Here is a 27,998-nt window from a genome sequence, read left to right on the forward strand (position 1 = left end):
TGGAAGGTTCCCTAGTCAACATTTTGTCTGCGTTACTGTGTTACCTCTAATTGACTTAGCTGCATGATACACAGCGCGGAAGGGCCTAACAACAGATATACGAGTGCAAACTTTGCGAGTGTCTTTAGTAACTCTTTTAGGGGCATGGTGGCCGAAAAAGTAAAAGCGCTTGGCTTGCCAACCTCGAGTTCGAATCTCAGTGAAGACGGATTTTGAACTTCGGTTGTTGTTTTTTTTTAGGACACCCCAGAGTCCAACTTACTCCATATAAGCGATAACAAATACAGACAGACGCTTTAGAGCTCAGTGGCGAATGTTAACTTCCGGTCATCGTGCAGGGCATGGATGACATGAAAGAGACATTGTTTTACTTGAAGGTGTATCCACAAAGGAACGCTGCCTAAACGTAAAGCTATAATAATATACTGGCCAAATTTTTTGGGGTCGGGCTGGGTGAGATAAAATACTCTGGGCAGTTCATTTAAGGAGGGTGAAAACATATTTCGGTCAAAAATAAACAGCTTACACATTCTGAAGGCGATCGTCCCTTTAAGCATGAAAGCAAAACACTCTACGGACATTGCGGTCAATGCAAAGGAAGAAACTGCTGGTTACTAGTTAAACAAACGTTAGTCGTACTTTAAACAAATGCTTCTTTGATCAACACAAAGATATGGGGCCTGACAAGTCTCCCTGTTGGTTAAAGACGCCTGAACGCTTACAGATATTCAGAGATTTCTTAGAAATAAGAAACAAGGTAAACTGTTTAATAGTTCATATCCTGGAACTTAAAAAACACGCGAAGAAGATTTCGATGCAAAAAGAAATTCTGAGCGTTTATGCAATTGTTTACAGTATTTCAAAAACATGGACTTTATTTATAGAAGCACAAGGCACGAGTCAAACCTGAAAAGAAAATGCATTCAATTCAACGACGGGCATTTACCTGTTGAATCTACATTTTTTTTTTTTACAAAGCTTATACCAACTCACTCACTCTGTCTGTCTGTCTGGTAAAACGTTTGTACATGTTATTTCCTCCACACCCAATCTCGGATCAAGCTGAAATTTCTTTTGCATGACAACACAAATATCAATTTATAAAAAATACAAATTAGTTAATTAACTATTGGCAATTAATTATTTGTTTGGCATCTTGAACTAGTGGAAAAAATAATACTTGACAGATGAGGCGGTATATGTTGAATTGGTCCCGTTGAGGACTCAAGCCCTCAGTGAACTTTTTATTTATGCATTTAAAAAACAAACGCATAAACATTCAGAAAGTTACCCCCCTTCTTCCTTTTTTCTTGTTTGCCCTATCAAGAAGCAAAACTCATTTCCGTCTCGCCATAACGTGCCATATATATATTCGTATGTGTGTGTGTGTATATATAGAAATAAAAAGGATGACCAATTGAAAACATCCGCTGCGCCACCTACAGAGATATTCTGAAGTAGGGGAGGAAATAAAATAAAATTATGTCGAGTTGCAAAACTTTGAAAGAAAAAAAAAAAGGTTTAATCTTTTTAATGTGCAGATTTTATAAAAATCCTCTTCCAAGCGCGCAGGTTGCAATGCTCGATCGATGTATCACCAATACAAAATAGCCAGTAATGGGCGCTAAAGCATTTAGAGTAAAGTAGTTTACAAGGGGTGGCTATGGTGGGTTAAGAAGAAGATAAAAATATGAAACAATTCAAATTATTTTTTTTTTGTTATGATGTAGCATTGGGCATGTTGGGGAGATGAATTTTCCCATGCTGCCTTGAGGTGGTCAGCAAACACAACTCAGCTCGAGTGAGACCACGCGTTATAGAACGTCTGAACACTGACCTGCGACGTCGCAGCCTGGGAGCAGTTCAAGACCAAGCAGTTCAAGACCAAGAAGTTCAAGACCAAAGCAGTTCAAGACCAAGCAGTTCAAGACCAAGCAGTTTAAGACCAAGCAGTTTAAGACCAAAGCAGTTTAAGACCAAGCAGTTCAAGACCAAGCAGTTCAAGACCAAAGCAGTTTAAGACCAAAGCAGTTCAAGATCAAGCAGTTCAAGATCAAGCAGTTTAAGACCAAAGCAGTTTAAGACCAAGCAGTTTAAGACCAAGCAGTTCAAGACCAAGCAGTTCAAGACCAAGCAGTTTAAGACCAAGCAGTTCAAGACCAAGCAGTTCAAGACCAAGCAGTTTAAGACCAACCAGTTTAAGACCAAGCAGTTCAAGACCAAGCAGTTTAAGACCAAGCAGTTCAAGACCAAGCAGTTCAAGACCAACCAGTTCAAGACCAAGCAGTTCAAGACCAAGCAGTTCAAGACCAAGCAGTTCAAGACCAAGCAGTTCAAGACCAAGCAGTTCAAGACCAAGCAGTTCAAGACCAAGCAGTTTAAGACCAAGCAGTTTAAGACCAAGCAGTTCAAGACCAAGCAGTTCAAGACCAAGCAGTTCAAGACCAAGCAGTTCAAGACCAAGCAGTTCAAGACCAAGCAGTTCAAGACCAAGCAGTTCAAGACCAAGCAGTTCAAGACCAAGCAGTTCAAGACCAAGCAGTTCAAGACCAAGCAGTTTAAGACCAAAGCTCGTTGCCTCCTCAAGGGTCGTGTTGGGGACTTCGTCGAGTCCAATGGCGATTTAAAACTGCTGATCTACATAAGGACTCGAACTCGACATCCCTTGTTAAGGGTTTAGCTGCACAGCCCAAAGATTACAGAGAAACTATTGAGAAATGTTTAAACCTACGTTTGTAAAAAAACAACAACAAATACAGACAAAAAAACGAACGAAATACGAAATTCACGTTTTTCTTTTTTGTCCAGGACTTTCAATAGAGAGAGTTTGAGGATGAAGCTCAAGTAACAGAAAGAGCTGCCATTTCTCTCAATACTGCAAGATTCATCTCCCCTTTTCTATATAAAAAAAAAGCAACTAATTAACACTAATCCATTAACTGATTGTTAATTTTTAGATTGATTCGTGAGTTGAATAATTGTGAAAAGTTTCAACTTGATCCGAGAATGCGAAGTGGGAGAAATAGCGTGTACAAGATACGTAACAGACAAGAGAGACAGTCAGTTGATATAAGCTTTGTAAAAAAAAATATATATATATACGCCATAAGAGTGTAGAGGTGGCCGAGTAGACAGTACCGTTAGCATAGGATGATTGCCTAAAAACAACAATCCTTCTAAAAAGATGCTATTCTCACACTGACCAGGGCCACTCTGTAGACTGGTATTCATATGTCAAAAGAAAGGAGAAATAGATCTTCGCCAGCGTACACAGGGGAGACTACTGACATTGATGTTAATTCAAAGAAGCAAAAGGTAGGTAATTAGTCTAGATGGGATGAATCTACCTTTCAGATGTTTGGCTGGGGGGGGGGGGGTGAATTGAGAAGGGTGGACAGTGCCAGTGGTTCAAGACGAAAAATGAACAGCTGCCAAAAAAAAAAGAAAAAAAAATGTGTGTTGACGTATTCTGAACAATCTATTTTTAGAACACCAATAAAAGTAAATTTAATTTTAAACACTGTAGGTATGCCAGAGTCTTGCTTCATTTTTTTTTCTTTGGACGATATAGTTTTCTATTGAGATAGAAGATACCGTGTTCCATAACGTGTGTGTGTGTGTGTGTGTTTTGTGTATGAATGAATGACTGGAGATGGAGGTAGGGGGGGAGAAGGGGTGGAGAGAATCCGTGAGATGGGGCGGGGAGAGAGGGGGTAGGGAGAGGTAAAAAGCGATGGAGAAAGAGGAAGTGAGAGAGAGAGGAAGTGAGAGAGAGAGAGGAAGTGAGAGAGAGAGGAAGTGTGAGAGAAAGGGAAGTGAGAGAGAGAGAGGAAGTGAGAGAGAGAGAGAGGAAGTGTGTGTGAGAGAGAGAGAGAGGAAGTGAGAGAGAGAGAGAGAGAGAGGAAGTGAGAGAGAAAGGGAAGTGAGAGAGAGAGAGGAAGTGAGAGAGAGAGGAAGTGTGAGAGAAAGGGAAGTGAGAGAGAGAGAGGAAGTGAGAGAGAGAGAGGAAGTGTGTGAGAGAGAGAGAGAGGAAGTGAGAGAGAAAGGGAAGTGAGAGAGAGAGAGGAAGTGAGAGAGTGAGGAAGTGAGGAAGTGAGAGAGAGAGAGGAAATGAGAGAGAAAGAAAGTGAGAGAGAGAGGAAGTGAGAGAGAGAGAGAGGAAGTGAGAGAGGAATTGAGAGAGGAAGTGAGAGAGAGAAAGGAAGTGAGAGAGAGAGAGGAAGTGAGAGAGAGAAAGGAAGTGAGAGAGAGAGAGGAAGTGAGAGAGAGAGAGGAAGTGAGAGAGAGGAAGAGAGAATGGAAGAAAAAATAAGAAGGAGAAAAAAAATTATAGTAAGAGGAAGGAAGAAAAAGAAAGAGAGGGAGAGAGAGAGCGAGAGAGAGAGCGAGAGAAAATAAAGTCAGAGAGGAAGAAAGAGATGAAGTGAAAAAGAGATCGAGGGAGGGGGAGGGGGAGACGAAGGAAGCTACAGCGAGGCCAGTTGGCGTGTGCATTCGATTTAAAACAAAACATTATTTCTTTTTCAGATTTAAGAAAAGACGTCGGCGTCCACTATCAGCGTTTTGAGAAGCCCTGGTATACAGCCATCAGTCAAGTACAGATAACTCTATAAACACTTCTATCAAGAATCCAATCCAAGTTTTGAACAATCAACTTCAAACAAAAAAATTTAAAGATGCAAGAGACTCCCCCCCCCCCCCCGAGGGGAAAGGGTTGGCAACGGAAACAGCCCCCAATAAACATTTGACAGGTATGAGCATACGATTTTGGTAGGAAGGGCACGGTGGGATACGTGCGCGCGTGCGTGTGTGTACGTGAGTGCTCGAATGGTGAGGAGAAAGGGGGGGGGGGGTGAAACCGGAGATGAGATACAAGGGGAACCAAGTGCTACTGGGGAAAAAAAAAAGGTTGATTACCTCCTCCTCCCCCCCCCCCCCCCCCCCCACAGTACAGATAAACAACAGGCATTGAATTTAATTCCAGCATGATAAAAGCGAGAGATGAATTAGATCTAGATCTAGACGGAAGTAAGGGAAACGTCGAAAGCGATTCCGACACATATCGACCTGTTTAGAGTTTAATACCAATACCTTTTTATTTGCTATTAATTGAATTACTTACAATTTGAAATCGGGAGTGATGAGCTGCAGCGGGCATATTAAAATGAACAGCGTAAATGATCATAAACTATACACAAAAAATAGGCACTGAAGTGTCGACATTGTGGCTAACTGACCACTCGTTACGGTGAAGTGGAGATTATAGATAGTCAGCGACCTCAGAAGTCCCTATCCACTGTTTGCTGTCCTCAGTGTTGAATATAACAATGTTAATGATAATGTAACCAATATTCTAATAAACTATACACAAAAAAAAAATAGGCACCGAACTGTCGACATTGTGGCTAAGTGACCACTCGTCCCCGGTGAAGCAAAGATTATAGATAGTCAGCGACCTCGGAAGTCCCTATCCACTGTTTGCTGTCCTCAATGTTGAATATAACAATGTTAATGATAATCTAACCAATATTCTGGGAAAATGGTTGTTGGGAGTTAACAGTATTCACTGTACAATATAGATCAAAAACCCTTGGCTCCTGTGAAGCAGATAGCGTGTAACATTCAATTATGACGACTGCGCCCTCAAAAGTCTTCCTCACCTTGGTTTGTTGCTCCTTGTGTTAAGTATAAGATATTGGTGTAACTGGGAAAATACTGGACATTAAACTTTTCTTTAAACACAAGTTTCTGCAGTCATTTTTCATTTCCCAAAGCTTTAAACCATCATGAAGTATTTCTCTGAGGTCTGGTCAATTACTGTAAACTCTAGATTGTACCAATTAATTTTCTAGAAGAAGGGGAAGGCAGCTTTAAATGTGAAATGCTTCCCAACATAGAACTGAATTTACATGTTTCGGGTGTTCATTCAGAATTGAAGGTTAGGACATCCAACCTCCCACAGGACAGCGTGGAATAGCGGCGGGCAGGCTTGAGCCCAGGACATTGTTGGCCCAGATCACATACCATATAACCAGGCAGCAGTCCATGTCTAAAAGATTTGCGTTCTGAATGTTAAGCATACGTTTCTAGTAAAGCTTTCCTGAGTGTTTTATTAACTAGACTAATAAAACCAAACTAAGAAAAAAATTGAACAATTATACTCCAGATTGGAAGCACGGTGACTGAGTGCTAATGAGTTTGGCTTACGATCCGAGGGGGTCCCTGGTTCGAATCCTGGTAAAGATTGGGATTTTTAAATTTCGGGATCTTTAGAAGGCCACCTCTAATGCTTACCTGACATTAGTTGGGGAAAAGTAAAGGTGGTTGGTCGTTGTGATGGACTCATGACACCCTCATTAACCTTGGTAACAGAAATAAATGTAAAAAAAGGTCACAAATTCTTAGAAAGAAGTAAATAATCCAGAAACTTAACAATTGCTCTCTGCGCTAGAAACAAGCAAAGTTCAAGAAATCCGTCAGTAAATAAGTTCTAAAAATACATTACCCAAACATACAAGTTCCATGAAACTCATTGTTGGTTTATCTAAACCCACATTAACAGTAAGTCCTGACAAAAGCGGCATCAAATAGATCAATATAATAATAATAATAATAATAATAATAATATAATATCAAAATGACAGCATGGTATACGAGTAGTGCGGGACAGGTTCCAGACCAATGAATAATGCGCACCTAGTCCCCCCCTCCCTCCCGCCTCCCTACCCACTCTTTCAAACTTTGTCGCACCCGCGATGATGTAACATCAGGTACAGCGCTGGAAGAGAGACACTAATTAACTCCGCACCCTGTTCGACGCCCTGCACAATACACGAGCTCAGGGACGAGGGCTTTGTCAGCCGATCACCGGTGAAGAAAGAAGAAGAAAAACGGTTTATCACTATCACTAATAGGAGGACGGTGTGTATGTGTGTGTGGGGGGTGGATATAGTGTGGGATAATGACCAGGTAACGAATATATCACATTGTAACTTGCTCATCTGTGTAAGGGTTAAATACATGGAGAAAAAAACAACAATGAAGAATTTCTTTGAAGATACTCTGCAAGACTAAAAACTCAATGTCGTCAAAATGGTTAAATGTAATTGATTTTTTTTTTAAATTGGACAAGAATCCTTTGATTTAATTCATTAAAATGTTCATAATTCCACTGGCATTTAAGAAATACCAAAGCTCAAAAGATTTGCCAAGATAATTCGCTTTTTGGCCGATGAAAATAACTTTCTCTGGCTACAAACGAAAGTTGAAAAGTGAGACGGCCTTAGCTGAAATAGTTTCAGAACTGTTGGTCAAGACGGCCTTAGCTGAAATAGTTTCAGAACTGTTGGTCAAGACGGCCTTAGCTGAAATAGTTTCAGAACTGTTGGTCTAGACGGCCATAGCTGAAATAGTTTCAGAACTGTTGGTCAAGACGGCCTTAGCTGAAATAGTTTCAGAACTGTTGGTCAAGACAGAACTAACGCAAAATAATTGTTAAGAAATGAAATGGCTTGGAACTAAGTGATTATCATATGAATAGTAAAATTTGGTTGGGCTGGTGATGAGAGTATTGCACAGAATACCACCAGAAAATAGAAGTCTAAGACACTTTTATAAGGTCTAGTTTGGACGCAACCATTGTCTCTCGACAGAAAGTTTGGACGCATCCATTGTCTCTTGACACAGTTTGGAAGCATCCATTTTCTCTTAACAGATAGATTGGGAGCATCCACTGTCTCTTGACAGATAGTTTGGACGCAGCCACTGTCTCTTGACAGTAGAAGACATACATACATAGGGTAGCCTTCGATTATTTTAAAGTCAGCCAATAAGTTGAACGGAATCTTTCAGACATCTGATGACAACGTGAAGAAAGAGTTACGCAGCCATCTGTTCGCGCCGACCTTGACAATGAACCTGAAGGTTGATGTTGTCTCTCGCCTTATGTTTTCACAATCCGGTGCAGGGCCCGGGCAATTGCAACAAACATTTTGCGATGAACTGAACTTCTTGCAACCGTTAACCTCAAACTATTTACCTGGCTAAGCCAACAAACCAGGGGTGGGAGGGGGGGGGGGGCGTCCTTCATTCAGGTATTCATTGGACTGAAACATCGAGTCAATGAATGAAAAAAAAATGATCTGGAGAGCATGGCGGTCAAGGCCTATCTAGAGGTTTGGGAAAATGTAGGCTACTTGTTCATGCTTCAGAGATTTCAGGCAACGAGTAATTAAACAATGATTTCAATTATAACGTAAGGAAGAAGACATTTTAAAAAGATATTTTTTTTAAAATATTTAAAACTCGACGAATATGACCCGCGGGCCTTAGTATTACTGATCTAGTGGTCTAGATCTAGGTCAAATATGGCGTACGTTCCTTTCACATTCATTTATTTTTACCACGAAAATAAAAGCAGAGTGTGATAATGGGCTCGCCTTATTTGTTTAAAAGTTTCGTTCTTTAATAGAGATAAATTTAATATTTAGTGTTTTTTTAGCGGCCCCCGAAAGGGGAAAAGACGCTATTAGTTTTGTGCGAAATGTCTGTCCGTCCGTCCCGTTTAGATCTCGTAAACTAGAAAAGATATTGAAAATCGGACATCACAATATTTTAGACCATTCAAAGTTCTGATGCAACGGCTACTTTTTTTTTCTGAATGCGAAAAATCTAATTTTTAAAATCAGTTATGCAAGCAGTTTTTTTTATGAGAAAAAGCTAATTAGTATGCATTACAAGTTATAGCTAATTTAAAAAGAATAGTAATCTTGTAAACTTCATTTTTGTGACTTTTTTTTATTGCGGAAATTTAATTTTTTATAATTTTTTTTGAGGATTCGAATAAGAGATTGAGCCTTTTCAAAACAATTAGATCAATTATAAGACATCAATTAGGCCAGGGGAGGCGCGGTGGCTGAGCGGTAAAGCGCTTGGCTTCCGAACCGGGGGTTCCGGTTTTGAATCCTGGTGAAGACTGGGATTTTCAACTTTGGAATCTTTGGGCGCCTCTTAGTCCACTCAGCTCTAATGTACCTAACATTAGTTGGGGAAGAGTAACGGCGGTTGGTCGTTGTGCTGGCTACATGACACCCTCGTTAACCGTAGGCCACAAAAACAGATGAACTTTACATCATCTGCCCTATAGACCACAAGGTCTGAAAGGGGAACTAGTTAGGCAAGGTTCACATCTAACTTTACATTCACTTTCACCTATCCTTTGATCTGCGGGACCGTTGGGGCACTACACAAGATCTGTTAACCTTCTTTCTCCATTCTTATCTCTCATTTGTCTTTGATATAATTTCATTCGAATGTTCTTTCTGAAAATATTGAAGCCTGCCTGGGTGGACCACTTCGGGGGCCGATTTTGAGTTTGTGTTTCCACACAAACTGTCTTTTGTAACTTTTTTTTTTTTAAGGGCAGCTATGTTCTCGGAACGCCTTGAGCCATCATTACATTCAACTATAGTAACACACACACAGATTGAGAGAGAGAGAGAAAGTGAGAGTGCGAAAGAGAGAGAGAGAGTGGGGAGAAAGAAAGGGAGAGAGAGAGAGAGAGAGGGAGGGAGAAAAAGAAAGGAGAGGAGAAAGAAAGAATGTGGAAAAAACAAATAATAACAATATTAAACTACAATACTTTACAAATTTACAACTCTGTACTAAGTCTAGAAGGCGTGGTGAATTTTAACTTAGATAACAGAATTCCAAAAGCCACTCCTGATTCTATCAACCTAAAGCAGACAGTTGCTAGAATAGACGGTTTCGTCTTCCACGTCCGTGGTCAACTTTTTATACCAGCACATAAAATACGTCATCTAAAATGCATAGAATTTGTTTCTGGGGGAAAATGTTTTGCTTAGAACTTATGACACTAGTACCGACGTTGTCTTATGAACCATCTCCTTTCGACTCAGACATTAAACAAGGGAACACATTTTATGCCATTGAAAATTTAGTAAAATCAGAAAGTTGCTGAGTACATCAAGTCAGTCTCTGTCACAGCTAACATATGGCTGAAGCATGGGCAATTAAAAGTCTTGTAGTTAAGCTTACCATTATAGATTATTAAATTAAACAATAGAATGATTTGTGAATTTTTTCCAAAAGAGTTTAAATTCAAAAAAGGTTTTTTTTTTAATAGTAATATTATTAATTTATGATCTCACCCCCATGCCTACTTTTGCATTCTAGACGTAGGAAGATATAACATAATATGTAGGAAAATCTGTTCGCATATGTAGGAAGATCTATTTGCATAAAATGAAATACATGTGCAGAAGAGTATACTCAGCACTGCGAGAACATCTTGACCCTAATATATCGCCAAACTGTGGATATCGTACAACTAAAGAAAAAATAAATAAATAAATAAATATATAAATAAAAAAAAAAATATTCGAGATAATGAATAAAATAAAGTTTGAATAAATGATAAAATTGGTCTGCTTTTTTTTTTTCTCTTCTTTTTCTTTGCTCTCAAACCGGAAATGGCGAACATTTATTGATGCATACGTATTAGATTTAGAATCTTGGCAGAAGGAAGTGATAAAAAGTAGGGCATTTGGAATTATGGGACATAGTCATGTTGTGATTATCGTTATTTAGTGCTCTCTCCTTCCGTCTCTAACCGGAAACAGGAACTTTTTTTTTCTTAGCTTTATGTATTTCAGATACCGTAGCCTACTATTTGATATCATAAATTTACGTAATATGAACTACAAACTATTATAAATGTTCCATAGACATTGTAAATCTATAGGCGTATGTATAAATGCAAGAGCCCTGGTGTACTGACGTCTCACCAATTCTTCCACTTGCCGTCTACGAAAATATACAAAACTTTAAGCAGGTACTACTTTCTGCGTTGCTTATATCAATTAAACATCTTTAACGGTCGAAACCGCAGCGGTAAGAATTTACCACAAACGATTTTTTTATTCGCAATGTCCACCCAACCATTTTAGATTAATCCTCCATGCTTAGAAATTATAAATCAATATTTTCGTTTAGATATTGTGAGTAATTTCCATAGAACTAAAATAAAAACCCGGTTAGCTTAGTCGGTAGAGTGCCAAACTCTACATCAGAAGGTCAGTTGTTCAAATTTCTAATCGCACGATACATTTTTAATTTATTTTATAATTTTTAAAAATAGTGTTTTGCATAATTTAAAATTAGTAATTCGATCTACAGTGGGCATGGAGTGAAATTTATAAACTTAACACTTGATTAAACGTAACATATACTAGAATCGAAAGTGGTTGTTGAAATACGCATATTGAAAGTGCAAAAAAAAATAAGGGGTGGGGGAGGTACTGCCAAAGTATTATGTGAGCGTTTTAAGAAAATAATGTATAGCCTTGAAAAAAATCAACGAAAGAAGCCGGTGGGTAATGTATCAATACTGGTCGTGGATCAGTAAACATCGAAGGGAAACGACATGGTTTACAATATCATGGTGTGATCAATCGTGCGCGTAGAAACAGGAGTTGAAGTCATGCTACAAATGCCTAGCCATTTTGAAAATACTTAGAAACAAAGTTAACAACAACAACAACAACAACAAAACCCTAGTTTTTTTTTTTTAGCTTTTTCACACGAGAAGTAGACCTACAGTGCTGAGCCAGATACCTGAGATCTAATATATAGGTCAGCGACAACAACAACAGGATACTTAATCAACTCTGATTCCAGAGCAGCCATTTCTCTGCCTGGAGTACGCATATCCCCCCCCCCGGAAGTACTTGGCCAATAGGTCAATGAGGAGGAGGCTGTAAATATAGTTGGAACGTAAGCTACTAAGAGAAGGTGCAGAGAAACCTACATCAGATCAAAATAGGTTGCGACTGACAAAATAACATTTTTCTACGAAAGGTTGCGTTGGAAAAAGTGACCTCAAGTGAAGTCTAACTCTACAAGGAACAGATCGCGCCCCAAGACAAGCAACCCTTCGCGATTACATCTACAGAGAATGTGGTCAGTAAGTTGAGCGCTCAATCAGTTTGTATTGTATTGAAACAGTTCACTGGTTTCTGATTCGTTTCACTTTTTTGGATTTACTGTTTCTATTCTGACTGTGAATTGGGTTTAACATCATAAAAACAATTCAATCCCAATTTTATCACAGTGTGTACTGCAAAGGGTATTCACTGAGAAACCTTTGTCGCAAACCAACAGAGAGATTATAACGTACCGCTACTAACATCTTCAAGTCTCACTAACCAACAACGCCAACATACATTTTTCAAGTCTCACTAACCAACAACGCCAACATACATCTTCAAGTCTCACTAACCAACAACGCAAACATAAATCTTCAAGTCTCACTAACCAACAACGCAAACATACATCTTCAAGTCTCACTAACCAACAACGCAAACATACACCTTCAAGTCTCACTAACCAACAACGCAAACATGCACCTTCAAGTCTCACTAACCAACAACGCAAACATGCATCTTCAAGTCTCACTAACCAACAACGCAAGCATACATCTTCAAGTCTCACTTACCAACAACGCAAACATACCCCTTCAAGTCTAACTAACCAACAACGCAAACATACACCTTCAAGTCTCACTAACCAACAACGCAAACATACATCTTCAAGTCTCACTAACCAACAACGCAAACATACACCTTCAAGTCTCACTAACCAACAACGCAAACATACATATTCAACTCTCACTAACCAACAACGCAACCATACATCTTCAAGTCACACTAACCAACAGCGCAAACTTACACCTTCAAGTCTCACTAACCAACAACGCAAACATTTAGTAAAAAAAATGTGGGAGGGGAAGGCACTTAGAACAAAAAGTGAATTGAAGGAGTTTCTTGGCGAAACTGTTATACCCTTATCATTCTTAGATTTCTTGTTTAATGATCTAATTAGTTTTGTCTTGGTATTCAATTTGAAACTGTTTCTCTACATCCAGTGTGATGACTGGCGAGTAGAATCTATATACTTAGTGGTCCACCTCCAGACAACTTAAAATAAAAAAAATTCCAGTGCTCGTAACGACACTCGCTTTATTTCAAAAAAGGGGACCAGCCTACAAGTCACAGGAGAGTTAGTCATGACCTAAATATGTGTAGGTACTTGCACACATGCTTAAAACACACCCTGATTAGCCGAGCTGTACCACTGCACTGACTTTGCAGTTAGTTGAAAGTTCAATTATAAACACGGCCCCACAGTGTCAGCATTCCCCCCCCCCCTTTTTGCAACTTCTGACGTAAGCACGTTGTACTTAGGACTTGAAGTGCTGCACATTGTGCACAAAACGTTGACTATTGAGGCAATGAGCGCCAAGTTTATGATATTTTTTTTATTATTGTGTAATATCCGAGAGGAAGGGAGAAAAACGGACCCAAGGTTCGGAAGCCAAGCGCTTAACCACTCAGCCACCGCGCCCCAGGTCTGGAATATGTTATGCTTTTTTTTTTAAAAATTTTGCGCCCCCCCCCCCCAGTCTCAAAATGTTCACCCCCCCCCCTTTCCCAGTCTCAAAATGTTCAATTCCTTTTTTTTAAAAAAGTTGCACACCACTGCTTGCCAATTTCGCTGTTACCCCCCCCCCCCCCCCGGGCCACGAAGCCGCTGATCTACGCACGTAAACGCGTTAACACTATAACCCCCCCTCACCAATGCAAAAAGTTTTGATACTGGATCGCGTCACATCAGGAAATAAAAATGTCGGCTTATTTTTATATACATATATATTTCATTTTTTTAAATAGCTTGTGGGGAGAGAGAGAGGGGGGAGGGGGGAGAGCAATCAACCACCTTCACGTAGATCTACCTAAGAACTAGCGTGTTTGCCTATCTTGTGCTTTAGATACCGCCTTGCCGACACATCGCCACCGCCTCTGTCTGAAGCTAAAAAACATGCATCGGAAAACATCAACGAGAAGGGATATAAATAGATCTCAAATCCACAGACTTCGTTTCGTTTTTTTTTTTAAATATTTTTTTTTTTCGTATCGAGACTAAAATAGTGCCAGAGATTACAGTTTATTGTTCTTTAAAAAAAAAAATATCTCAAGACCTTTACGAAAGGGAGTCTCGAATTGTATGATTTGGGGGAATATGGGGCAGTATTTAGTGACGAGTTTCAAGATACGCTAATAAATTGTCAGGGTCACTAAATTGAGCCTCAACATTTCCAACTAAATGTTTAAAAAGGGTACAAATAGAAGGGCTTAGAAATTTGATTATCATAAAATAACTTTTAATCAAGCAAAAGAAAAAAAAATTCTTGAAAAAAAAAAAAAAAAAAAAAAAAAAAAAGCTTATCTTAAGGAAAGAACCGCTAATTACTGTCATTTATATGAAAATAGCAAAGTTTAGCTCTTTTTCTACCATATTAAAAAAAAATATATTAGTACTAATTGAATAACTAATAGGTTAATTTTTGGATTGATTCGTGTATTGTCATCGACTATGAATAATTATGCAAAGTTTCAACGTGTCAAAACATAATAAGGGGATTAAATCCATTCACATCTCTCATTATGTAGCAGTTATTCCTCTGATTTCGATATCAAATACAATAATTAATCACCAATAATTAATTAACTGGTTAATTTTTTGGGTTGATTCATGTCTTGTCAGGTACAATAAAATGTGCTAAGTTTCAACTTGATCCGAGACTGGGAAATGGGAGACAAAATACGTTCAAACTTTTTTACCAGACAGACAGGGTGAGTTTCAACTTTGTACAAATAAAGCTTATCAGAACTTTCTTAATTCTGTCATACTGACATACCAAATAGCTGGCTATTTACAGCTTTACCTCTATAGCAAGGGTTCTCAACCTGTGGGTCGCGACCCCCTTGGGAGGTCGATTGACGACTTGCCAGGGGTCGCCTGAGACCATCAAAAATAAGGATTGTTATTGTATATTCTTCTATTGATGTGTGTGTCTATTGAAAAGGGGGGGGGGGGGGTCCGCGGCAGAGTGGTATATTGTAAAAAGGGGTCACCGAGCTTAAAAGGTTGAGAACCGCTGCTCTATAGTCTCCCATAAATATGATTTTCGTATTGTACATACATTTCTAGAGAGGAGAAATCGCAATTTAATGTGTTGAAAAAATGGCGTATCATTAAATAAGAACAATCTGATATTAAATTTGTCACATGTAAATTATGAGTGAGTCTGGTGTGAATGTACACTTTGGTTTCTTATAGTTATAATGTTTTTTGTTTGGTGTAATGCACAAATTGTAGGACAAATTTCCTTACGGACAATAAAGATTATTATTATATGGAAAGCAAATAGAGTAATTCTGGTGGGGGGAAATGGGAATGCATTATAAAAAAATAATATTAGTTCATGTTTTAAGCAAAAATGTAAAAAAAAAAAAAAAAAAAAGAGAAAAGAAAATGACTTTAAAAATATGAATGATGAACAACACATAAATAATGTCTCCCCTGTTTCAAGATAAAATTAATGTGCCCGATTATTCGTTTTCAGGTAGTGTAGTCGGGCTCACAGGCTATCCATGCATGTTGATGTCTGCAGCCTTACACAAGGGTTGGCTTTCAAGCATCGTGTCTACATTTCTCCATGAACTGACCAGAACATTCAAACATTCCTCCCAATGGATAGACAATTCCTCAATTGAAGCTACACTCTTTTTTTTATTATTATTTAAGACACATTTACGTCAATGAAACAAGCAAATTTTTTAAAAAATCCTTTAAAAAAAAAAAGCGTATCTAAAGGGGAAGAACTCCGTCCTTAAAACTACATCCACCATCAATGTACAAGTTATTTCCCTTATTCGATATTAAAACAAAAATAATTAATTACCAGTCATTAATTGGCTAATTGAGTATTTTTGTTTATTGATTCATTTTTTGTTAGGTACAATAAATAATTGTTTAAAGTATCAACTTGATCAGGGAATGCGTGAGGGAGAATTAGCGTTAACGATTATTTTTAAGGGGACTAAATCGAACAAATTTAGCCATATCTGTGAATTTGGAAGTATTAGTTTCCCTTGTTGCTATTAACAAAATAATGAATTACCAGTAATTAATAGTCTAATTGGTTCCTTTTTTGTTGTTGTTGTTGATTCATGTCTTGTATGTGTCAATGAATAATTTTGCGAAAGTTTCAGCTTGATCCCAGAATTGGAGTTGGAGAAAAAAACGTGTACACACTTTTTACCAGACAGACAGACAGAGTGAGTTGATAAAAGATTGGTAAAAATATAACAGTCAAGGTTGTGGGTCTTTAAGAACCCAATCGGGGGGAGAGGGGTGTGTGATATTAAGAAGAGTAATGAAACATTTTCACGAGTTTATTTCTGCTCAGATTTCAACGAGACTCTCGCCAAGGCCTCGCTACGACGGCGCCAGTGCCTGCAATGTTGTGATGCTAGTCTCACAGGACCATTATGATGCCGTGCATAAGGTCTGTTTCTCAGACGGTAACGCCCACAAAATGTCCACAATGGCTGCCATAAAGAAAAGTGTAGCGCGAGATTCTAGGCTAGACAAAGTGTTCCACTGTGTCTTAGTTGGCAAGTCAGAGAAGGAGATTATATGACGTGAATATGTATGTATGTATGTGTGTGTGTGTGTGTGTATGTGTCCGTGAGAAGAAATGGCTTAAAATACATGCGTACTTTATGGAGGCGGGGTCCCGGGTTCGAATTCTAGTGAGGACTGGGATTTTTTTAATTTCTGGATCTTTGGGCGCCTCTTAGTTCACCAAGTTTTAATAGGTACCTGACATTAGTTGGGGATAAGTAAAGGCGGTTGGTCGTTGTGCTGGCCACAAGACACCCTCGTTAACCGTAGGGCCATAAAACAGATGGCCTTATCATCTGCCCTATAGATCGCAATGTCTGAAAGCAGAACTATAGTGACACATATCGATCTATTCTCTTCAATAGCGGCCCACTGTGAACAAGAAAAAAAAAAGGGGGGGGGGTGAGGAAGAGAGTAAAATAAGTTTGGGGGGAAGGAGGACTATTCGTAAAATTTAAAATGTCTGTGGGTGAACTACAGAGTTGTCCCGACAAAGGGGGGACAGACTTATTACATCCAGACGTGGAGAAGAGATGGAGAGGTGGGGGGCAGGAAGCGGGTAAACCTTAACAAGCGATTGCACACACTAATACGTCACAGTGTACCCACAGTACCATGCATACACATAATGACTATCTGGAGTATCAGCAGAGGACAAACACCAACCACCAGGAGTGGCCGCCGGTTTCATTCCTGAGCAGCCCCCAGCGTCCAGCACGGAAGTGGGCGGCTGGATGACCCTTGAGCGCAGCACTTCACTTCAATCCCATGACAGATATTCGCCACTATGTTAACCACCTCATGGATAAGAAGCCCCCACCCCCAGCTTCCAGGCACCGCTTTTTTTTTTCTTTAAGTGACCAACTCAACAAATTAAGTATTACTAATTAGACACGGCTAATTGGTTGAGCTGAGAGCGGTTGTAAGGGAAGACAAGCCCACATCCATTAGGTCCACTGTTTTATGCGCGCTTTTTTTTTTGAAGGATTATCGTACGATGAAGGGCAGTTCCATAAATAGAAAACCTTTTGGTGTATCCTCTATACACCAAAAATAGGTGGCTATCCCGACATAGTAGCAAATCTAAGTTGTAAACTCTTCAGTTAGCAATGTTTCGCTATGCCGCCTTAGAGTGACAGGCCAATACAAGTAGACCTTGACACCTATGTAGATCAGACTTGTCACAATCGTTTTCATCGTTTGTATTCGTGCAAAGAGTTGAAAGACTTTTGGAACTCTAGGGAAGCGTGCCTCCATCTGCATGTCTTGGAAAGATCCAAGAAAGGGTTTAAATTATTACATTCCTATTACCGACAGCTCCTATCCCATGACGCTCGGATTAGAAGCGAGGTCAATGGTCGAACACACCGGGGAAAATCCCCATATGCATTCTCTGTACCACATCAGCCGAAAAGGTGTCCGCCATTAAAAAAAAAAATAATAAAAAAAACGGGCCCTTGAGGAACGGTATGTGGATAGTGACATGTTAGTTTGGGTCTTTCTTCCATCCCCGCCAGTGCAATGGACTCGATCCTTATTGGCCTATTTCGGAAGTTTTATACTGGAACCAGCTGCCTTTCCCGAACGCGATAGTCCTTTCAAAACCGATGTAGTATCTAGACCTAGATTTAGTCTCTAGCCAGATTTACATTTTTAAAAATAGTTTTCCCCATGTGACCAACGAGCTAGTAATTCTTTTCTCAGCGATGTACATCAACTGTTCAATTTAAAGGAAAATCGTTAGAGATCAGCGTCCGCCCTCCACGAAAGAGTGGCTTAAATAGAGGTATTGTAGAAAAGACTATTAACCTTTCTATGAAATTGTTACACATATATAGCATATACTTTCCTCTCGGATGCTATCTGACAGGGGCAGAGGTCAAATGAACCCCCAGTTGCTGACAGAAATATAACCCAGGACTCAGAATAAACATTTGCCCCAACACAAAGTATCACGTCTATCTTTTTTTTTTTTTTTTCTAGCAGAAGGCCACTGCCTCAAGCCCCACAAACGACCAACGCATTGGGGCAGTGCTCGAACAGCCATCTTTCCTAAACTTTTGTGGACTGAAATGATGCTTTTGCTCTATATGCCCTAGAAAAAATATTTGTACCGACAGAACAAGATCTATATCTATCTCAACTGGACAAGCTAGACTTTCTCTTATCACAACTTGAAACTGTATCCCGGACGTTGTTATGTAGTTACTACAAGTTTAAAAAAAAACTGCTAGGACAGCCTATATATATAGTTCGCATAACTTTAACAAGATATCCCGGACGTTGTTACGTAGTTACTACAAGTTAAAAACAAATTGCTAGGACAGCCTATATATAGTTCGCAAAACTTTAACAAGATATTTAAAATACCCAAACAATAGTGAAGTCAATGTAGACAGACGAAACAGCGTGAATAAGAGAATACAGTGAATAAGAGAATACAGTGAATAAGAGAATACAGTGAATAAGAGAATACGAGTATATATGTATATCAATGCCCTTTCGTATTGGAGGTATAAGTGATCATGAACACGGTCCAGAAAGGCAGATGGATGGTAATGTCGTCTGCTAACGACGCCACAAAAACGAAGAGTACGCCTTCACTGTGAGTAGACTAAATGAAACAAAGCCGGGTGCGCGCGCGTGTGTGTGTGTAGACTCAAGTGGAACAAAGTGGGGAAAGTTACGCTTACAACCCAAGAAGACTTGCTCGACTTAAACGCTCCATCCAATACGACAGTTGGATTTAGTTACGTCTTTAGCACTTAACAGTGCAGAATAAATGACGTCACGAAATGTAACGCTAAAAAAATTGGGTTAATTACCAAAAAAAATCTATAATAAGACTAATATGCAACGCTTGAAAATCTAGATTATTATATCATCTAATCATATTACAAAAGAACATTATTAAGAGTCTCATTATTCTACTATATAAGTTGTAGTTGATGAAAAAATCTCAATTTCAGTAAAAAGGGCGATTTGGATGAAAGAGTGTTCAACACACGACGGAGCCACAGGGCCGCCTACGAGTTGATGAGTACATAAACTCCGTTTGTAGTCATGGTTTTTACTGAGGTAATAATATACCTGTCCTGTGAAACATTTAAGACCCTTTTCTTTTAAAGATATTCTATGAATGCATACAATCTAGTTTATATCTAGATTAAGTCAGTTTTACAAATCGCAATGGTTCTCAAAAGCAAAGTGCATCGTTATATATATATATGACGGCCATAATGATAAAGTGAACTACAAGGTCAATGAAGAAATAAATGAAAAGAACTTTTGAAATGCATGTGTACTTATTTACTTGGAGCAGTGTTTCCAACACGTTTGACTAAAATGTACCCTTGTATAATTTATTGTAACACTGAGTACCTCTCGCCTTGCATATGCGAAGAATGAGCATAATAAATGGGTATTTAATGAAAATCAGCATAGTTAATGAGGTGCAACGCGTACCCCCTTCGCATACCCCTGAGGGTACGTGTACCCCACTTTGAGAAATACTGACTTAGAGCTATGAATGAGAAAAAAAAATTACTAAGCCATTCGCGAAGGAAAGGAAGATCATCCTTCAGCAAGTCAAGTAAAGTTTCCCTTTCAGACCTTGCGATCTATAAGGCAGATGATGTTACGGTCACCTGTTTCTTTGGCCAACGGTTAATAGCGAGCAGGGCGTCGTGTGGCCAGCACAATGACCAACCGCCTTAACCTTCCCCAACTAAAGTCAGGTAACCAACATAGTTGGGTGAACTCAGGGGTACCCTAAATATCCCGAAATTCAAAACCACAGTCTTTAACGAGATTCAAACCCAGGACCCCAGGTTCGGAAGCAAAGAGCTTTTCCACTCAGCCACCGTTTTGTTTTGCCCAAGAGTGGATCACCCCATCGGAAAATAACACTGTCCTTAAGTGGTGTGTACCCTTCTTCCCCGTTGTACATCTTTGCATTTAAGAATAAATCATCCCACACACACACAGAAAATACAAAGAACACCACATTTCTCTTTAAAAACAATTGTAGACCTCCCTTCCCTGCGACACCTCTGTGAGAAATGCGCCGCGGTAACGCCTTTTCCAGTAACACTATATACTTAAAGTACCGTTGATCGTTCATTGAAAAAAAAAAATTGAGGACCGACCCACTCCCAAGGAAGCCATTGTTAGGACACAAACGAGTCGTGTCAGCTTACTTAATTCTGCATCGAGCGACGAGCGAATGTGTGCTAAAACTCTTTCTGAGAGAAGCGATTGTAAGTCCGTCACACCCACATTGTCCAGGCCTTCATTGTCAACTGACCCTTATTAATATGCAAAGTGACTGGGTCAAGTGCCCCTTGAAACTATACATGTTGTTGTGTGTCCCTTCTTTCTGCAATCTATGGATCTAAATCTAGTTTTGTGTGTTTCTAGAAGAATTTGTTGAGTGTTTGATTGCTTGGCATTAGTTACTATCTGGTCATCACGCAATGCGTCAATGCTTCCCTTAAGTGATAGGCCTGGATACGAACATGCTCCTAAACCCCTCTGCAAACAAACACCGTCATTTCATTGACACCCCCACCGTTACCCCGTTGTCAAAGTTAATGACTACTTCAGTGGAAATAAACGCAGCAGAGGAGACATAAACAGGGAGCGGGAGAATGTTAATAACCTTTTTTTTCTTTTACGTCTGTCAAGTGTCAAGGTTGGTGAATATAGTTTCAAGAATAATTAAAACTGTCGTATTGTGCTATTTTAAAAAAAAATATTTAAATGAACAAAAAAATGTACATTATTTCTGTCTTTTTTTTTTTTTTGGGGGGGGGGGGGGGGGGGGGGGGGATTATTTTGCGAGGTACACATGAATCTAGATCAAAACTGTAAAAAAAAAATATTAAAAAGAAAAGATGAAAACAAAATTCTTTTCTGACTTGATAGAAGAAATATTGTTGAAAAATTGCTGATGCACAATTAGAGAAGCCTTGTGCTTAGCAGGGGATTAGGCCAGAAATGCAATTTATGCTTGGCTTCTATTCTCTAATGTAATAGAATACTGTATGATTTTTTTTAAAAAGTTAACAATCCTTTAATTAAGATCTGTATAAGCAAGCCATAGCTTTATAAAGAGCCTGCATTGTTTTTGTTTCTAGGCCAGTGATGGCCCACTAAAGTCTAGATCAGGGGTTCTCAACCTGTGGGTCGCGACCCCCTTGTGGGTCGATTGACCATTTGCCAGCGGTCGCCTAAGACCATCTGAAATATGGATTGCTATTGCCTACTCTGCTATTGCTGTGTGTGTGCGTGTGGAAAGGGGGGGTCGAGGCAGAGTGGGGGATTATAAAAAGGGGTCGCCGAGCTTAAAAGGTTGAGAACCGCTGGTCTAGATCTAGATTCTAGGAGGCCTATAATGTGAAAGCAGAGTGGAAGTAGGGCATACAATGGCTAACAGCTAGTTTCTAGAATCTAGCACTAACATTAGAATGGACCGAGGGCCCCATTGTTGTTGGGGTTCTGGTGACAAAACGAATGCACTTAAATGTGCAGCAAGTGGCCCAAATCTGCTTAAGAGAGGTGTGTATATGTGTCAGTGTTTATCCAAGTGTGACATTTATGTAACCCAATTTTTTGTGAATTAGAGTGTGTAGACATAGTGTTGGGACTAGATGATAGAATCTAGAGTCAGAGAGAAGGTGAGGGATGAGAGAGAGAGAGAGAAATGGTTTGTGAATGGAAAGGACATTTAGCAACTTACCTGAGGCACCCAAGCATGTCAGGATCAGTAAAAACAGTAATCCAGTCATGTTGTTGCAGCTAGGATCTAGATCTAGCATCGATTGGCTTTAGTAAATCCAGACAAAAACTGTCGACAACAAACACATCACTTTATTATCCATGTATTCTCACGAAGAAAAGAAATGGCGTAGCCTACTTATAATTTGTGTTGATCAGCAGTACACTAGTCCTAGATTAGATCTACTCGAAGGCCATCATTGCACATGCACAGCCATTTGAAATTTCACTTTGACCTTTACTGTATAAGATATAGAGAACTATAACGAACTAAATCTATATATTAACTATACTTATACTACTTATGCATCTAAATCTATGTAATTGTTTAACACTTTTACGCGAATAATGAAACGCAGGCCCAGCTACGTTAATAAGTAAAAACTAATAAGATAAGTATATCGATCTAGATCTAGATCTACTTGAAAATTATAGATCTTGTAAGTACATCTAGATCTAGATAGAGATGTGGATCTATAAAACACAATGAATAGTACTTTTAGTAGGCCCTTGATGCGTAATAACAGAGCTACTAGAAATACTAGATCTATTCTATCTGGTCTAGATCTATATACTCAAATATTATTAGTATACTCAATTATACTGAGACATAGATCTAGATTAGATTATTGGATCTAGATTCCATCTAGTCCTAGCCTCAATAATAAACTCTTATCCTCTATCTATTAGTGACTAGATTTAGACCTATAGTATACCGGGCTATAGAGTCTAGTCCGAAGTCCTAGACTAGAAAAATAATGATTCTAGATCTAATTTCTATCGCAGAAAAAGTTTCGCAAACTTGTATGAAGTAGATCCAAACTCAAAAACACACAGATCTAGATTTATTGTCCATTAGATCAAGTGAAAAAAGTTAAAAAAAAAAAAAAAGTATCCGTGAATCAGTTGAATGAAAAGTTAGTCTAGATCTAAGCAACTGTTTCAGTCAAGGTGTGCTTGACCCTACAGTTGAAGTGTGCTAAGTCGACCAAAACTTTTTTTTTTTCTTTCACTCCCGGGATCCCCCGTATTCCAAACGCAAGCGACTGCGCGAATAGCGGCACGCAGCACGAGAAAATACACCGACTGGACGTACTCCCTAGGATTTGACGATTTGTCAACTGCGTAGAAAGTAAAGTTGGTGAACAAATATATTATTTTCTGAGTAACTAGATCCAGTATTTTGCAGCATATAAATAATCCGCCTTAAGCCTTAATGAAAAAAAAACAAAAAACAACCGAAAAACAATACTATGTTTTGATCAATGAACCATTAAAAGATATAAATCTGTTAGATGTAAGAGTCTTTTTATAACAATTTAACCAACTTTAACATCAGATATTCAGAACATAATTTTTACATGCCATAGTCATAGGATTAGATTTAGATCTATAATAGATTAGTTCTAGATTCTAATAAGTTACAGATTTTCCTTCAAAAGAGAAAATAATTACGTCCCAAGCGTATTCATGTGTTAATCAAGTCGTGCAAGTTAATTCATTTGGGTTTCTTCACTTTTGAAGGAACGTCTGTAATTTATAAAATAAGATTAAAATACAAAATTAAAAAATAATAAAAAAATAAATTGTATTGATATAAAAAATATTTATGTCAATATTATATTTTTAAAAAGTAGGCCTATATTATAGTATATTATTTGTAAGCGAGTAGTTTTTTCAATAGCATTGAAACGTTGTTGACAAGCATTAATCCTTCAAACCTAAACTACTTACATTTTTTACTTACAACTAAAATAAAAAACTAAAATTTAAAAAAAATAATGTATAGAATGATCAATCATATGATAATGTTCAGATAAAGTTGTATATATAAAATATTTTTATAGGAAAAAAATGTTTCAGCAGATCTAAATTATAAATTGAAACCAATATTATAAATTATCTTGGGAACTATTAAATTGCAATTTTGCGATATCTTTTTTTCATTTTTTAGGTCACAGTTCATTTAATCTGCGCATGAACGGAAGTATTACAAGCAATCGTGATTGGAAACGAAAATGGTAGTAAATCTTCATTCATTTTTTATTTGTTTTCTAAGTTAACAGTTCTATAGTTATGGTTTATAGCTTAGCCAAACTGATTAATGATGATAATTTAATATATCTAGATCTTCTTCTCCTACCCCTTACTCTGATGGGGCACCACACAAGATCTGTTGACCGTCTTTCTCCAGACTGTCTAGCAGTCCCTGCCCTAGGCTTTTTCAGGCTAGGCTATTCTAGTCTAGATCTAATTCTGAGACTGAGTTACACTGTCCTAATCAGCGCTAATCGACTCCTATTCTTATGAAGTTATTCTATTGTCACTATTGACTCGTCTCTTATTACTCTTAGTAGATCTATATTCTAATTACTCAGTACTGAGTCTAAATCTAACTCTTATAGACTCTATAAATCAAATCTAAAATCTATAAATCAAATAATGTACATTTAAGTTGTTTTTTAATCTTCTAAAGCGCAACACAGTACAGTATTATATTATAACTTAACAATATTTTCTACTAGATTAGATCTATATGTATATTCTTTAGTTTATGCTTCAACTGCTCCCCCTTTTTTCTTCAAATTCTATTTGTATACCAGATCTATAACATTCGTAAATAAAACACTTCTCTTAGTAGACAGCCATTCCATTTCTAGTTATAGATTTGTAATAGGGGTGAAGTATATCTGTTTCCTTCACCAGTGTTTAAAAATTCATGTAAAGCCTGTTAAATAAAAATGTATTTTTTTCTTGGATAATTTCTCCTATTATTGTTATCAAACTTTTAAAAAATCTTATCTTAAACTAAATGAGAGTTTGACTGGGGTAAACTGAAACAAATGGATTTCTGACAATGATACCAGTACTTGAACTCTTAATACTAACTACTTAAAAATACACAACAGTAAAAAAAAAATATTTTTTAATTCTCACATTATATCTAGATCTGAATCTATCAAGTAAAAGTAAAGTTCTCCTTTTGTGACCTTACAATCTATGGGGCAGATGATGTTAAGGTCATCTCTTTTTCTATGGCCAACAGAGCAGGATGTCATGTGGCCAGCGCAACGACCAACTGACTTTACTTTCCCTAACTAAAGTCAGGTACCCATTAGAGTTGGGTGGACTTGGGATCCAAGATCTTAACCACCCAGCCACTGCGCCCTCATTATATCTATCAACCATGCAGTAATTTTATTGTCCCCACTAGAGGGAATTAACATTGATCTAAAGATATATTAAACCATTCATTGTTACAGAGTGGTTATCCAAGCCTCCGTCCTCATTCCTCTTCTAGCAAAGTGATTGATTTGCCTGATGGTCTGTATGGTGTTCCAGATGCAATGCTGAATGGGTATGTCCATGTTTAGAAATCATACTTATTAAATAAAATGTTATTAAAGAGGGGGGGAAAAAAAAGGATATTAGCTTTAACAAAGTGCATTTTATTTGCAGCTTGCAAGCCTGCCGAGCAAGTTCCTCCCTTCAAACAGTGCACCCACTTCAAGCATCAGAAATGGTGGTACGTTTGAAAAAGTTTTATAAAAGACATTATCTCCATTTTATACCCAACAAAACAGTGTTAAACAAAACCAGTCTTTTATGATGAGCATTCATATAGAAAAATGAAATAATAATTATAGTAAGTGTGTTTATTTATTCCTTCTATCCCTAACAAAATTATTTTTTTTTATAAAAATTAGTGGCAAGACCATCAGATGAAAATGGACTTTGTCATGTTAAGAAACTCTCAAGGCTTGCATGCACCACTGAAACTACAGATGGAACACTTTGCAGTCTCACAGGTAGGACTTACAGCCTGTTACCTCTGTATGGGCCCCCCAACAATAAATCTCCACAGTCCCCTCTATGGGGCATCCTTTCCATCTTGTTCCAGACTTTAATATGTCTGCCTGTGGTTCGCTTCAATAGGTGCTTCTAGGACGCCCTCTCTTTCCACTTCAATGCCTGCCTTGTGATGCTAGTTGACCACAAGAAGCAACTGTTATTGTGCCTGCATCACCATGTGGTAACCTTCAACCATGACTAGCGTGTGCCTTAACTTTTGAAATAAGGATGTAGGAGAGATGAGGGTGCACTGTACCGAAACAAATTTTGTAGTTAGTAGGGGGGATTCCTGTCCTTTTAAAGGAAATTGATTTTTTTTGTTTTATAAATGTAAAGTACCCCTGTATAAACTGTTATTATGGTGTTAAATAACAATTCCTACTAGTTTTGTAACTTAAGTTAACCCTACCTACCCTCAGTCCCTAGATCAACTTTTTCCTATACCTTTTTTTTTTTTCTTACTATCTTTCTAGCTCTAGACCTAATAAAGCTCAAATTTTTTCTTATTAAACAAGCTGTCACTTTCTCTATATAAATAAAAGTAAAATCATTATTTTTAATAAAATTTGTGCATGTCTAAATCAACTAAAATATAACTTCAGGTTTATTACAAGGTAAGACCTACAGTATGCATGCCTGATTGAATTGGATTGCAAATGTTTTGAAATTTTCACATAAATACACACAAAGTTGATGTAAACACATGCGTTGACAGAAGCAGCCATTTTGATTGGTTAATATAAAAGTTTCACCACTTTTCATTATTTTTAGATTCTGATGCAATAATTGTACGAAGGGCATACAAATCCTGCTTGAGTGGGCTCACAGATTTTAAAGAATTTCTTTAAAAGCGGGTTTACAGGCTGGAGGAGTTAATGTACAAGAGAATGTCTTTTGACTGTCAGAGAATGTCATGCTTGGTAGCACTGTTAACACTAACAGTGGACTTAAAAAATGTAGAAGTCTAAAAGCTATGAGATAGCTGCTGTATGATTAATCAGGTAAAGGTATCCCTTCCCAGACAGGGTGTCATACGGCCAGCACAACAACCAACCACATTTAATTACCCAGCATATGTCAGTTACCTAGGTGGGTGGACAGACTCACTGGTGTCCTAAAAGTCTCTAAGTTCAAAATCCCAGTCTTAACTGGGATTCCAATTGAGACCAACTGGTGGAAAACCAAGTGTTTTACTACTCAGCCACTACGCTCATCAATAGTAAGATTATGGGACTTTATTTTTTGCTGTAGCCAAACTTCACCCAAGCCAACAGCTTTCTGATTGTAGCTTATCATCAGCTTATTTTATTTCTTCTCTGTCTCCAGATGCAACGTCTGCCTTGCCTACACAGTTCAAACCTAATGATGGACACCTTGACTGGAGCCGATGACCTCATTAAATTTGAAGATATATTAAACAGTAAGATTTTACAATTTGTCATCTTCACTTTGAAAGTAACTCCAGCAACAAAGCAGTGATAAATTACAAGTTTTCACATGTTAAAAAAATGTGTTTTCCCAATTTCAGATCCTGCCGACAGTGAAGTGATGGGCCAGCCTCATGCCATGATGGAAAGAAAGTTAGGCCTGTTGTAGTTTGCTTGTTACAGCTTGTCTTCATTTTGTTTCTCTTACATGGCAGTGTTTGACATAAACATTTGTAACTATTAATTCACAGCAACTGCATCAATATTTATTGATCAACGTGTTAATAAAAATGGATTTTTTTTTTTTTTGCTTCTTGCATTTAACATAGTTGTGTATTGATTGTATGGTATTGTTGTGAAGATATTAACATAGCTCAAGATGTTACATACCAA

The 27,998-nt window shown here is 38.1% G+C and overlaps 2 protein-coding genes and 1 long non-coding RNA gene across 4 annotated transcripts in view; 2 read left to right on the forward strand and 1 right to left on the reverse strand.

Annotated features, from left to right (window-relative positions):
* Positions 1-23,345, reverse strand: part of LOC106061451 (vascular endothelial growth factor receptor 1-like) — a 110,615-nt gene extending 87,270 nt beyond the window's left edge. The window contains exons 1-2 of one of the 2 annotated variants that reach the window (XM_056039030.1): positions 23,129-23,345; positions 22,289-22,567 (exon numbers count right to left, since the gene is read on the reverse strand). In XM_056039030.1, coding sequence (XP_055895005.1) covers positions 22,289-22,367 — 79 coding nt within the window. In that variant the 5' untranslated portion in view covers positions 22,368-22,567; positions 23,129-23,345. Of the gene's footprint in view, positions 1-22,288; positions 22,568-23,042 lie in introns of both variants that reach the window. The other variant, XM_056039029.1, reaches the window with a different exon arrangement.
* LOC129927791 (uncharacterized) lies at positions 624-4,696 on the forward strand. The gene is made up of 3 exons (XR_008779466.1): positions 624-757; positions 3,207-3,315; positions 4,528-4,696. It is a non-coding gene; the product is annotated as an uncharacterized LOC129927791 (long non-coding RNA).
* A 929-nt stretch (positions 23,346-24,274) lies between the features above and the next one.
* Positions 24,275-27,910, forward strand: LOC106072437 (proteasome maturation protein-like). The gene is made up of 6 exons (XM_013232812.2): positions 24,275-24,347; positions 25,590-25,684; positions 25,786-25,852; positions 26,034-26,135; positions 27,505-27,598; positions 27,707-27,910. The coding sequence occupies exons 1-6, from the start codon at positions 24,345-24,347 to the stop codon at positions 27,772-27,774; spliced, it is 429 nt and encodes a 142-aa protein (XP_013088266.2). The 5' UTR covers positions 24,275-24,344; the 3' UTR covers positions 27,775-27,910.
* The last annotated feature ends 88 nt before the right edge of the window (positions 27,911-27,998 follow it).

Source organism: Biomphalaria glabrata, chromosome 8 (genome assembly GCF_947242115.1).
Source record: "Biomphalaria glabrata chromosome 8, xgBioGlab47.1, whole genome shotgun sequence".
NCBI classification, from domain to species: domain Eukaryota; kingdom Metazoa; phylum Mollusca; class Gastropoda; family Planorbidae; genus Biomphalaria; species Biomphalaria glabrata.

Excerpts from the sequence above, each read along its gene's own strand:
- LOC106072437 (XM_013232812.2), top strand. Across the intron at positions 25,685-25,785 it reads CCAGATGCAATGCTGAATGG|CTTGCAAGCCTGCCGAGCAA; the intron begins GTATGTCCATGT and ends TTTTATTTGCAG. Across the intron at positions 25,853-26,033 it reads TTCAAGCATCAGAAATGGTG|TGGCAAGACCATCAGATGAA; the intron begins GTACGTTTGAAA and ends TATAAAAATTAG.